Raw genomic sequence first — 14,049 nt, forward strand, 5'->3', positions numbered from 1 at the left:
GTCTTTGTACAAGCAAGGATTTTCTGAGCATATGCATTTGGCTAAGTTAGCTATACAGTGAAACAGAATACTGCAAAATGTACAGTGGCTCACTGCATAGTAAACCAAATGCCTTGCTTCTTGACCCATGTACAATAGGGCATCATCTGTGATATTTTTAAAAAATGCATGCAATAAAACTGCTGGTTATTATTAAAATACAGGGAAGGGATCATATTATATATAAATTCTGAAACAATAAAAGCATATTTAATCATAACATCATGAAAATACCATTTGAGAATGAAAAGCCTGCAGTGTAGTACACATGCATTCTGAAGAAAACATGATCATGTGTTTGAGAGTGGAGCCAGGTGCTCAGAAAACTAAACATTCCATTGTATTGGAAATGCACGTGGGCTTCAGGATCAACTGATCAACTCTAATCTCGTTATTCTAGGACCTGTGATCTTAACCTGACTTGAATTTTTCTGTTTTGGTTTGGGTTTAGTGTTGGGTTTTTGTTTTTTTTTTTTTTCTCCTGAAGTAATTTCACTTTATTACTCAACAAATGGGAATGCATTGATTTCCCTTTTTAGAAAGATAATTTGTACGATGTAGACTGAACTGTGTGACTGGATTAAACTTACATAATGTGTCTTTCAGAGAGTGACTAATTGGAATTTACTGCAAGTCGTGGATGACTTCTAAATCAATTCTGTGAAGGCTTCATAATAAGACTTACTGATTGGGAGATTAGTACCAGAAAATACACATACATTATTCAGCTAATACTGAGAGCAAATAGTGCCCCAGCTGTCTCTCCTGCACCCTGAAGGACTACTCCAGGGACAAGTAAGGAAAGTGGAGTCCCAGTAGACTGAACCACTCTTACAGCTGAGGTTTTATAACAAATGGGAACATTTGAAATAGCACATTACAGTCTTTTTTACTTTTTTTTTTTTCCCCTTCAGTCCATATGTAAGTTGTAGAACCTCTAATTAGATGTTGTGGTTTAAAGGCTGTTGTGTTGCTGGGTTTGGCTTTTTAGTGCTTAAATCACTAAAATGCACAGGACTGAGGCTGCTCTGATTGCATGCCCTGCTGAAAAGTTGCTCAGCTGTTGATTCCAGTCATTCCATTTTCAGTTCACCTCAGTCCTTTGAAATCACGTCCTGAAATTAAATTTAAGAATGACAGAGTTTCCTTCCTCATGGAGTCTGCACAGCATATTGCTCCCTGCATGTGCAATTGTGATTGCAAATGTTTGTCACACACAATTACTAAAAATAAAATAAAATTAAGACTTAGTGAAGTGGAAGGGAAATAACTTTCCTCTTCAGATTTTTACCTTTTTTTCACCCACTGTGTAGCAGACAGTATCTTCAGGCAGAGCAAGTTATAAAGCTAATTTGTTGGAAAAAGAAAGGGCTCTGGAGAGGAGATTTGCTGGGGGGGTAGGAGTGCAGGAACCACTGGAGAGCAGGCATTGAATCAAAAGGCAGCCAAAGGTGTAAGAAGAAGAGCAGGACCCACACCTACAGGCAGTATAGACTGCACAGAGCCTGGAGCAGGAGAGTGTCTTGGGAGTGGATGGTTTCCTGCAGGATTTGAGTTAAGCCCTGAGTCCGTGACTTCACGTGTTTGCTCTCAGGGATGACTCATCTCTGCAGTGCCTAGGGCTGCTGAGGACAGTGGCTTGCTCTCTCTTACTTCACAATCTCACATACTGAAAAGTTACAGATCTGGACCTGCCTGATGACCCAAACTGTTGTCAGGAAGGTGTGTACAACAGAAATGTCATTCTTCAGTTTGGTTTTTGAAAGAAGGGATTTGGTCTGTGTAAAGGAAAGCATTACTTTGCAAAGCCAAACGCCCAGAGTTAGGCAATGGCAGAATAATGAGCATTCACATTATAAAATTGTGTCAAAACAGTTGTATAAATTTTAGTTTTTCAGTAGCTAGCCGTATGGCTTTAACTTTGTTTCAATCTGTTTCTGGTGTACACTGTTGTAGAGCATGTAGCCAGGTGAATGGCTGTAAGGGACGTGGGGAGCCCAGTACTCCTTTTTAAACAGAAAATCCTCTGCATTGAGCAAGGGAAGCTGATTTATGTGAAAGCAATACACAGTCTCTGTCAGAGTACTGTAATACAAAGCAGTGTTAAAATTAAAATTCATAATTGTATAACTACTTTCAAGATTATAACACAATTTCAGAATTACAACCATGAGACAGGACCTTTCCCTGCTGGGTAGTTTTGCTTACCTTTTTATTGGCAATCTTAGGTTTAATTTTCCAGGGTCCAGAGATCTTTTTCTACTAGCATGACTCTAAAGTGCCACTGAAAATAACTCAGCTCTTCAGAATTAGGAAAAGGGAAGCTGACAATTAAGGAGTAAGTGTGCCAAAAACCATATATGTGCTCTACTAGTGATTGAAAGGGAAATTCAGCCTGCTTTACCTTGCTTCTTAAGTGGAATTTCTCAAAATAAGAGTTGATTCTGATAGTAAATTTATTGTTGAAAATCACTGTGTTATTTATTTGCAACTAATTCCATTTTCAAATAATTTCATTCCCATATGAAGTTTTGGTGATTAATTTCTTTCCCTTTAAAAAATAAGATGAATTTTGGGTTGCAGAAAAAAGTGTAATGAAATGTTTTTAGAATTCATTACTTACTTCTTGACCCTGTTGTCACTCAAAGTTGTTTGGAGAGGATGCCCCTTCTGGGGCAGGTGTAGGTCTACCTTGTTCCATAAGGAACTTCACCTGATGTAGTTCTTGGGAATTAAACCATTAAGTGACTTTAGTGGGAAGGGGTGGGAAGGGGTGGGAAGGAGCTCAAAAGCTAGTCTCCTTCCTCATCCCCTGAGTCCATGCTCTTTTCATACTTTGTGTAGATGAAGTGGTCAGTTTTTGTCATCTCTTGTCATCTCAGTTTTCTTAATCTCCTATTGCCACGGAGTATTAATACACTTGCCAGGATGGACAGAAAAATGCCAGAGGAACAAACACTTGCAGCAGAAATAAGTGGTTAAAAGCAAGACAGGCAGATTGAGACAGTCTTTTGAAAAGTATTTCTTGATAGGATCAAGCAGCCTCCTGCCTGTATTGAAAGCAGGAACTGAGTCAGACCCCTGTATGAGCCAGTAATGCCTGACAGCATCCTCCTGTATAATCTGTCACCAGTGTTTCAATTAATAGTTGTATTGCAGATGAGTGTTTAGTGAAGCACCAGCCTTGATCCTTAATCTCTGCACCATGACCCCGTGCTGAAACCCAGTAGATTTTTAAAACCTGTCGGGAAGATACGGGTGGCCGCACAAGAGAAGAGGGGCTCCCAATGAGCACTGTTCTCAGCAGTATTGGCAGGAGCTAAACTGGAACACTGTGATCCAGCTGCAGAGCACATACCAATTGCACCCAGAAGCTTGTGACAAACTGTGCTTGTCGTTGGTTTCTGACTCAGGAGAGATAAAAATACCGAGCTGCAGCAGGGAGAGGGTTGCAGTGCGGCAGGCGGTGCAGGGAGAGGGAGGGAGGGAGGGAGGGCTGCCCGCCGGCAGTCTGCACGGGCAGGCGGTGCGCGGGGAGGGTGCCCGGCACCCTCACCGGGGGTGGTGAGCCGCACGGTGTAGCTCGGCTGTAGTCACACCAAGGGTCCGTTCTGCTGTCTCTGCAGAAGGCTGTCCCCAAATGCTGGGAGAGCACCAGAAGGCGAGGGGCAGAGCGGGCACCGCTCCGGAGGGAGCCGCCGGAGCTGGGCTGCCCTGCTCCCTGTGAGCCCCTCCATTCGGGCTCCTGTGCCTGTTAATTCAAGGCTTTAGTGGCTCTGTGAAACAGTTTGTGCGAGGGCTGGCCAGGACCAGACCGCCCTGTGCACATTCCATCGTCAGTTGCATCCGTGCGAACTTCACATTTGGGTCCAGTGGGAGACTGTAGCCATTCACCTTTTGTTAGGATCTGTAAATGTCTAAAGACAGGCGTCACCAGCAGTTCGGGGTTCAGGTCTTTGCTGGACGGAGCGCTGCAGTGAACTTGGGCTGACATTTGTGTTCGCATCCCTACAAGATGTGAGCGTGTTTTCACACGGAAAGCATTGAAAAACGTAATTTAAAGGGAAGAGTGGTGCCCATCAGCGGTCCCATTACCCGCTCCTGGCCGTACCTCCTGGTGCCCAGGCCATGTCAGGCGGGGGGAGCCGCTGGCGGCAGCCGCAGGAGCGCACAGGTGACATTAGCCAGGGGGCCGGGCCGGGCCGGGCGGGGCCGCTCCGCCCGCCTCGCCGGGCCCCCATTGGCTGCGGCCGCCCCGGGGCGGGGCCGCTCCCCTCCGCGCGGGGCCGCGAGCCGGGCGCGAGGCGTGCGCGTCCCCGCACCCCCCGAGCCGGCCGCCGCCGATGGAGGGAGCGGCCGCGGGCTGCGCGTCCCCGCCGCCGGCCGCCGCCCGCCCCCGGCCCGCAGGCCGCCCGCCGGCAGCGCCGAGCCCCGCGCCCCGCCGAGCCCGCGCCCTCCATGGCCGCGCCGCCCGCCCCGGCAGCCTAGGCTGCGGCATGGTCCTTGGCGCCGCGGCAGCCCGAGAGTGAGGCGGCCGGGCGCGGCAGCATGCCGGCCAGGGAGCCCTGGGCAGCGCCCCGAGCCCGCGGCAGCGCCGGGCACCGCGCCGGGCACGAGGGCCGGCAGCGCGACCTGCTGCTCGCCGCCTTGGGCATGAAGCTGGGCGCTCGCAAGGCGTCCGTGACGATCTGGCAACCTCTTAAACTCTTTGCTTATTCGCAGTTGACGTCGCTCGTCCGAAGAGCAACTCTGAAGGAAAATGAACATGTTCCAAAATACGAGAAGGTTCATAATTTCAAGGTAAGAAACGTTTTCCTGCCTAATTTCTTTTTCAGGCACGGTGGATTTAGCTTGTGTTTTGAAATGGGTCTGGTATTGCAAGGAAATCGTATGTATGCGTACTGTGACTTTCCAGGAACTTAAAAGCTGCAAGGAAACCTTGTTGCCGGTTACATCAATTAGACGCGTTTAGAACATCCAGCGGAGGAACTGGGATTTTGTTGGCTGCTTGTGTGCATGCATTTGTTGCAATAAATATTTGCCATATCTAGTTATCTCTTCTATTTAGAATTAGTTTGTACTGAGAGTGATGCTAAAGGTGAGAAAATCGGCAAAGTTTTCTTTCAACTCAAATGTATTCCAGTTTTACTTTCAATGCCAAAAAATCTTTTAGATCTGTAGTTAGATGACTAAATTGATCTTCTCTCATTTTGTTGATGGTAAATAGCTTTGGAGGTTAGAAGTGTGTTGCGCTGCATCTGGATTGAGCAGATGGTCTGCATTTCCCTTAGTTTCTGGCTTGTCTCCTGTGTCAGTGAACTGAGTGTTGAAACCCGCAAGGCTTACACCGTGAGGCTGTTGGACATGCTGGCATCTGCAACTACCTTGTGTTTTAATAAAATGAACTTAGTCTTCTATGTAGCTTCTAGTTGCTGCTTTAATTGCTTTGAATAATAACCAGTGTTCTTTGGTAAGAGAGATGCATGTCAATACAACACATTCATGTTTTGTGTCTGTCTGTAATAAAGTCCAGTAGGAGCTCAGTAATGTAACCTCTTGCTGGTCAAATACATTTGCTGATGGTAGTCTTAATTTTAGAATTATGTAAATTGATGTTTTACTGGATTCCTGTAGATGACAGTCCAAACTTCATATATATATGAAGGCTAAATGTTGTCTTTAATGTAAAAAGAAAAAAGTCTGCTTTTATTTCCTTTAAGAGAAGGGCAGATTGTTCATAAAACACAGGCATCTGATGCTATAAGCATGCGTTAAATGTCTCCTGTTCTCAGTTTTGATTTCCATCACGCACACATGTCGGAATGTGGGAATGTCCACATGCATGCACGTATATTAATTTACCTATCCTCCATCTGATTTTACTTAAACCATCTTCTGGCTTCTGAGTGCAGATAATCACCAAAAGTGAAAACTTTATGTGCTTAGGACGTTCTGTTTCATTTGAGTTCTTCCATTAAACAAGAATTTGAAAATTATGTACAAAATGGTATGTAAGAAGTGTTTAATATGAATGTTTGGCATAACATAATTGTGCTGGCTGACAGTTCGCTGCAGAACATTTTTTCACAGGCTCCTGAGGTGTCCTAAATATCTGCAACGTCTTGCAATTTTCATTTGTTCCTTAGAGTTTGAAGATAATTCTTGCAGATGCCAGCAGATTGTGATTTTCCATGTACTACAGTGTATGTAGGATAACAAGTATTTAATTTTGCACATCTGTGTTCCCTAGTTGCTTTTTTTTAACAGCCTGAAACACATCTGTTGTGAAAATAATCTGATAACCTGATTTTCATTCATTCGGGTTTGTTTATTTCTTTTTCTTCTATAAACTGTTTATGGAAAGTTTTGGAGCTGTGAGTTTTCCAGTCTTTTCCAAAAACAGACTGTATGTCTGCTCCAAGGTCATAGCCATGGCACAAACTTTCCATACAGATTGTTTTCTTTATAATAGTTGTACTGTAGTTCCTTTATACATGCTTTTGCCAGAAAAATATACATTGAGAAGTAAATCTATTCTCAGGTCAGCGGAATGGAGTCGCCTTTCACAGATAATTTTTGCTATTAAAGACTAGAAGGGGACAAGTCCCTTACAGGGTGTGCTGCAACCAACCTTCCCATGGAAGGAATGCTGCTGGCATTCATGAACTCTAAATGTGGTCACTTTCCCATCAGAATAAAAAGCAAAAACATAAGCTCTTAGTAAGTACTGTTATGACTCTAAAATGAATGGCCTCGTTAGCTCGTGTGCTTCTCTCCTTTATCATTTCTTTGCATCTGTCAGATTTTTTTCCCTCACATGTATAGATGTCATCATTTAAAGTGTCTGCATGAGTCTCCTAGGTTGCCTGCCAAGCAGCAAATCTGCCACCCATGTGGGGAGGAAGGAAATGTCAGGCCCAGAGACTTCAACCTAGCCTTTGAAACAAACCAAGGAAAAACAACTCAGAAATTAAATAAATTTATCCAGTTCAGCTAATCAGCAGTGACTGCTGTCCCCAGGGGCTCCACAGCAAAGGAGGGTGTCCGCTGCTTTGTAGCTCTGCAGCTAATCTGCTTTTTGTGCTGCAGGCACGAGGCACCAGATAGGGACCCCAACCCTCTCCCAGCTGCTGCTTTGGTCAGTCACATCACTGCTCACAGGAACGAAGGGGTCTCAAAAATCCTTTTATACTGGAAATCCTAGCAGAGAGGGAAGGAATGGAGAACTGCAAGAGCACAACAAGCAGCGATGTTTTCTTGGGGAAGGGGAGATGATAGCTGCAGCCACTCCAGGGGCAGGCTGGGGTTAGCAAACACCCCAGGGACCTGACCACGGGCTAGGGGACCCCAGTTGTCCCTCCCTCTGGCCCTGCACCTCCTGTCTCAGTGGCTGGGCAGGTTGGGCACAGTGCAGTGTGGACGCTCAGACTGTTGCATGCAGCAAAGCTCGGACAGAGGAGCACTGTGGCAGAGGAGCAGTGTAGGGGGTTACAGGAGTGCAGTGCCCAGGGGAGGGGAGAACATGAAAGCTGCTTTTAAATCATCAAGAGGTCTCCTGAATAAATCCATTAACCCATGTTTTGCTCCAAGGGTTGTTTGAAAAAAGGATGTAAAGACAGTTTTACCAGGAGTGCTGATATGGCAGGGTGTTTGAGAGGATTTAATCTTACTTAAATCTCCTGGAATGTGAGGTGTCTCTGCCTGAAGGGAACAGGCTGGGTAGCCAGGGTGACAGGGAGCTCTGCAAGCAGAGCTGGTCGGTAATGATCTCCAACTCTGTAATATTCTCCTGGCTGGGGAGGTCTGGTCTCTCATGAGCACATCTCAAATGCAAATACAAAGTGCCTGAATTCTCTTAGATTAATCTCCGTAAGTAAAGAAATAGATGATTATTTATAAATGTCAGTTCTGACTCAGTTTTAAGTGTGCATCCTTCAGGATGAAAGCTAGGTGTGAAAAGTATTCTACTTTTAAGCATGTTTTTGCCATTTCTAATATATAAAAAAAGTTAAATTAGTATTTCTGTGTTCTCTATAAATCAAATATAAAATACCCATTTTCTAATAATTCAAATATATCAAAGATGCTTACATCGTTTGATACAGCATTTTATTTAGCATTAATTGAATAATGGAATTTGACATGAGTGGGACTTGATTTGGTCTGTCTTTTTGCATATTTGGATTACTTTGCTTTTCCTCCATTTCCTGGGCTTTTCTGAAAATCCATCTCACTGAATGAGATCTCTTGTAGAATGTATCATTAGACCAAATGAGGACAGTCAATTCACCATTCTCAAAATTTCAGCCCCACCTTTTCTCATAGGAAGGCTTTTTATTTCTTTCAATTCTCTTGCTCATTTTGGGGAATAAATAACCCCACAGTGTGTAGTACAAACATCAATATATCAATATGGACAGGGGTGTGTGTGTGATGGATATCAAGCTTATTCTTCACCCAGTGCAGATGAGCAAGAGCATCTTCTGTTTGGAAGCTCTGGGAGACCTGTGCTCTTTGAAGTGCTGACAAGGAGAATAGCTGAAGCCAGTGAGGTTATTTTCTTACCAAAAAAACCTTAATCTTAGGGGAAAGTTCTGTAACAGAAGAGTTACAAACCTCTGTAACTTGATAGAAGTGGGCAGAATAGATTAATATCTAATCATTCCCATAAATTTCTTCTACCCCTGCATCCTGCCAATAAGAATGCTTTTTACTGTCCCTTGCAATTCTCATAGTTGTATATATTGTCACCAAAAGCCAATAACTCTGACAGCTTAAAAATTAAAATAAAATTTCTTACCCAGCTAATATCTATTCAATAAGATGAAGGGTAGGAAGCAGCTGGGCACTTCTGGCACTTAAGGCAGCAGAGGATCTGCAAATCTGCAGGGAAGAGGGGTCTGTGGCAAGGTGCCATGTGGATGGAAAATGAGAGGAGGACCTGGGGAAGCTTGGGGTTGGAAGGTGTGAAGGGGGCTCTAGGCCAAAAGACTTATCAGGGTAATCCCAGCTGGGTTTAAGGTTTTCTCCATCTTCTCTCTCTGGTGAGGCAGTTTGTTGGGGTAGTGAACACATAGGATTCCCCTTACTCAGTCCTCTGCACTTTCCCACTCTTCGTCTCCTCATCTCTTAATTTTTGCTCTAAATTCCATAGTTTTTTGCTGATAAAAAAGGTACCTTCTGCCCTGAGTCCACCCTGTCTGACATGGAATATCTTCTGCATCTTTTCACCACCTGGTGCTGTGCTTTGGACTTGTGCACTGACCTCACTCCTTCACCTGCTGTTTAAGTGGGGCTGGGGAAGGAGATAAAACAATGCTTGAAAAATGCTCATGAAAAGGAGGGAAGTTGTGGAAGAGGAGCTGGGATTTATGGGATGATATCTTAAAAAGAAGAAGAAGGTGAAAATCTGAGATTAACAGCAAGAAATCTCCTGAGTCGTGAAATTTGTTAGTCAGTGCAATAACCTCCTCATCACTTGATAAATTTAAGATAGCCTGGACAAAACACCTTAAAGGTCTTCACTCCCCTCCAGCTTTTGTGACTCACGAGCCCTGAGGAAGTTTTAGCTCCCTTGGCTGGTTCCAGGTATTCCTTCAGTCATCTCTGGCTCCTGATGACTTGAGCCAGCAGAACACCCTGCAGGTGTTTCCTTACTGCTGAATGTCCAAGGCACAAACCCCTCTTCTGCCTAGATTAGTGCCGTGGTGCTTCACTGAGGTAAGAAGGTGTCTGTGTCTAGCAGGGCTGGACTGAAATCTGTGCTTCCATGCATCATTTTCTCCAGGATATTATCTTGTTTCTCTCTTGAACTTCACAAAACAGATCTATCTCCCAAAGACTTGTTTTTTGCTATCTCTGTGCAGTGCTGGGTACTTCAATGCTGCTTCCTAGTCATTAGCTTAGTAGTGCTGACAGCACAGTCAATTAATTGTAATAAATAACAGTTGCAAGGCTGCCTTCTAAATCAGTCAACATTAACATCATTCCCTTTCCAACACTTCTTCCAGAGAGATGTTTTTCCATGGTTGCTTAAACTAATTCAGCTGAGATGCTGATGAGCCTTGTTTGTTGAGATTCCTCATCCCCCTCGATTGAAGCAATATTGGCTTTCTCCTTGAGGATGGCCCACTTGAAAGGCCAAACTGGGAGCTCCATACCAGAGACAACATGCTTTTCCAGAAGTAACTGGAGGTAGAATGTAACCTTAAATATGCACAAGGAATGAAGGCTCAGGTGAGGACCAATCCCTGGGAAGATTTGCTAGTATAGACAGACTCAAGCATCACTTTAATAAAGAGACTGCTGATATTAACAAGAGTTACTCTGCCAAGGAAATTTGTATTACATCTTAGAAACAAATAGACCCCCTGGCCCTGGCTCTGGCCTAGATTTTATTGGGGTAATTGCCTCTATGCTGGCTGCTTTGTTAGTGTAAAAAGTCACAGCAAATCACTTCCGTGCCGTATCTTTTTCTAGAGAGCTTCTCAGTAGAGCCATGCCTAAACACTGGGAAACTGGGAGATGGAAAATGCAGAAGTGCTGCAAGAAGGCCAGAAGCTATAACAAACTCTTACTATATTAAGCAGAGCCATTTTTCTGTGACTTCTGACATGAACTCATTTCTATTTCTGATGCCCTGAAAACTGGGGCAGATGCCAATTTGGGGTAAATTGATCTAGTTCCACTGAAAAGAGGATGCTGAATTTTTTATTAGGAACAGAACTGGCACTGGACATATTCTTGAAATATCTTTATTTGAGCCACTGCACTAATATGAATGTTCAGAGAGAGAGAGAGCTGGGTACCTCTAGCATGGTTTCTGGGGAAAGTTAGTGTGTGTTCCCACAAATAAGAAAACCTCAGAAAATTTAATGTTTCTATTAGACTCCTAGGACTTGAGAGGAAAAACTGGTTTAAAGGCAGAGAAAATACCTGGAGAACATAATTGGAAAAAAACTTCTACAAAACTTCTGAGGAGACCTCATCAACCCTATGCTGTGCCTTCTGAAACTCAGTTACATTGTAAGACAGCTCAACCCAGAAAAGCTTTTAGGCATTGATGGATTTTAGTCTCCCAGAGTATTTATTTTATGTTACTTGCACTTTTTTACTTTTTTGAGGAAAGCCAGGGCTTTTCCAAAGCAGATTCCAAATAACGCAATATTACTTAAACCTTTTTGGTTTCTCAGTGGTAGTCCTTAAATTCAGGCTTTGCCACTCTTCAGAAAAATAAGACAGAGAGAAAAAGCCTTTTTTCTAAATCCTTAATTTATTTAGGCTGTAATTTGTTCTCCCACACTTTTATTAGTGGATCCTGTGAAGTTGCCTTGTGCATAGCCCAAAGCCAGACCAGTTCATTTCTCTGGTAAGGCTAGGAAGCCTCCTCTAGTGAGGACAGGGTCTTTGCTTCTAGAAGCTTCTAGAGTGTGCTATTTTCTCTCATCATTAACATCTCTTCCTCCAAATTAGCTTTAGGATCATGACAAAAGCATTTAGGAATCTCTCAAGGGTTTATATTCTACTTACATGTAAGCTACATATGTATATACTATTTTAATTCTAAGGATTTTATTCAATTTTCACTTCTAGTTTCGGAATGTTTTGTACAGAGGCGTGTATCAAGTAAATTGGACCTGGAATAAAATGCAAAATGTTCCCATTTCCAAATATCAATTTAAAGAAAATCTGCTATTCCATCCTGAAAGAGAGGTGGCCATTTTCACTTAATTTACAAGCAAAAGAGCCAGCAACCTCTAATTCTCATTTTTTTGCTTTGGCTCTTGTAGAGCACAAACTAACATCCGTTTCCAGCTGTCCCCATCTCTGCTGACACAGGCAGTGCAAAGCAGAGAGCAGATGAGATGTGACAGCTTCTGGCTGCCAGGGGTGAGGCCATGGAGGGAGCTTGTCCTGCTCCACATTCTGGGTGCCCCAGCAGCAACTGCAGTGCTATTTATACCCCGTGCTCTGGGCAAGGCAGCTCTGACTGCAGCTCCCCTCTGCAGAGCTGCTGCACAAAGGCAGCGGGGTGTCCCAGGCTGACACCCCAGCTGGGCTGGGCAGGGTGAGCAGAGTTCTGGAGAAGGTCTGTTTCACTGGTCTCAGTTGCATTCATTTCTGTTACACCTTCACATGAAAGCAGTTACCTGGCAGATCATGTGTGTTGTCATGGCAGTCTTCTTGCATCTCACATTACTTGTCAGCAGCAGTATATTCCTCACAGGAGAATTACCATGTGCTGGAATATTTGAAGTGCTTGAGACCCTTGTTTTAGAAGCACTAACTAATCATCATAATATATCCAAGGATAAATTGCAGCATTGCCCAAACTGATGGTTGATCTTCTCGCTCACATCTCTTCTTTACTCTTCACATCCCCACAATATCTGGACCAGGGATGGATGAAAGGACATGCCTATTGGATGCCAGCATGGGTGTGCTCAGTGCCTGATAAAATCAACTGTGACAGGGAAAACAGATGTTAATACAGGCTGAGTTCATCATTTTAATTGAGATTTACAATGTCTCCTGTATTCAGTTAAAAGCTTGGTAAAGCCCCAACAGGCAGAATTCAGCTGATGGAATTGCAGATCAGCTAGGACCATGAGCTGACAGTCTCCATCAGCAGTGTCTCACCATCCCTGGGAATTTGTTTGAAGGCCAGTAAAGCCAGCAGTCCTGAACCTTTGGAGTACCATGTGCTGCAGATGCTGGGGGTGTGCCACATGTTCAGTCCCTGGTGGACTTGGTTTCTTCTCTGAGCACCAACAAGGCTTCTGCCTAAAGTGTAAAGCTCTGGCAAGAATATGAATCACCAGTACTTCTGTCATCCTTTTTTGAGGTGCTGTATCCCATCCCACACCATATGGTAATGCCTGGGTTTTCCAGCCCCCTTTACTCTGACCAGCAGGTCTGTGTGGAGGGCTGTGGAGCAGGTGCTCTGTAGGGAGCAGGATCTGATGGAACAAACATTCGTGAGACCATGGCAACAGCCTCTCAGCAAGGGAAGCATTTTTTTTGTATACTGTCCCAAACACTTCTGTTTTATGGGCTGTGTTGGTTTTCTATAACCAGTTTTTCAAATCCAGCCCTGTTTTCTTCCTGTCAGTAGCTTTGCTAAAAGCTCTCTTGATCCACCATCTTCCCTTATGTCACATTTGCACAGCACTTCACTGATATTTTCTCATTCTCTTCCTCCCTGCCTTGACAAGTGATAAAATATAAGTCTCCCAGTTAAGAATACAAATTATCTGCTGGCTCATTCCTGGTCTTCAGGTAGCAATCACAATCACTTGTGGAAAAATCACAAGTATAAAAAATAAGTGGAGTTACAAGATGCACAGGTAACTAACTTCTACAGTGACCTTTATAGCCTGGAGAAATAATGGGGAGAGATCTGCTTGAGGAGTTCACAGCTTGTGGTATAATCTGCTGTCAGAGCCACTGGATTATGTTTTATCTGGTTCTCCTAAAATTTTGTCTTTTCTAAAAAAAAATGTATTAAAAGCAAAACAAAAATAAGTGATGTTTTCTAGCACTTGGAGTTGTTAATCACAAGAATTAAACTATTTTTCCTTGTGTGTAAGAAAATACCTTTTAAACCTGAGCAAAAAAATTCTCCTAGATAGTTCACAGTAATTAAATGTTTATTAGACATTGTTGACAGTGCAGAAGAGTTCAAAATATAAATGCCTGGGCTGTAAACCTAATGTGAGGCTCTCCTCTTACCTCAGACTTGCAGGACAGCTTGGTAATAGTACTTTATACTGTTTCTGAAGCAGATATTTTCCTTTAAAATTATCTAAACTTTTCTTTTAAATTAGCTTTTTTCTTCCAGAAATTTACAAATTGATATTAAAACCAGTTTAATTTGCTCTCCCACTCGCTCATTTTCCAGATTCTTTAAAAAAATTGCTCCCATTTGGAAAGAGAGAAAAGAAGATTTTTGGGTGGGAGTGAGAATGGAAGGATTGGGAGATGTAAAGCCACACTTGGCAATCCTGCTCT

The 14,049-nt window shown here is 43.5% G+C and overlaps 1 protein-coding gene across 3 annotated transcripts in view; it reads left to right on the forward strand.

Moving 5' to 3' along the window:
• CHN1 (chimerin 1) overlaps positions 1–14,049 on the forward strand; it is an 89,617-nt gene that overhangs the window by 58,587 nt on the left and 16,981 nt on the right. For 2 of the 3 annotated variants that reach the window (XM_079310353.1, XM_079310354.1), the window contains one exon: positions 4,762–4,839. The exons of the other annotated variant lie outside the window; for it this stretch is intronic. In XM_079310353.1, coding sequence (XP_079166479.1) covers positions 4,762–4,839 — 78 coding nt within the window. The remainder of the gene's footprint in view (positions 1–4,761; positions 4,840–14,049) is intronic. 3 annotated transcript variants of the gene reach the window in all.

This window comes from Erithacus rubecula (assembly GCF_903797595.1).
Source record: "Erithacus rubecula genome assembly, chromosome: 8".
NCBI lineage: Eukaryota > Metazoa > Chordata > Aves > Passeriformes > Muscicapidae > Erithacus > Erithacus rubecula.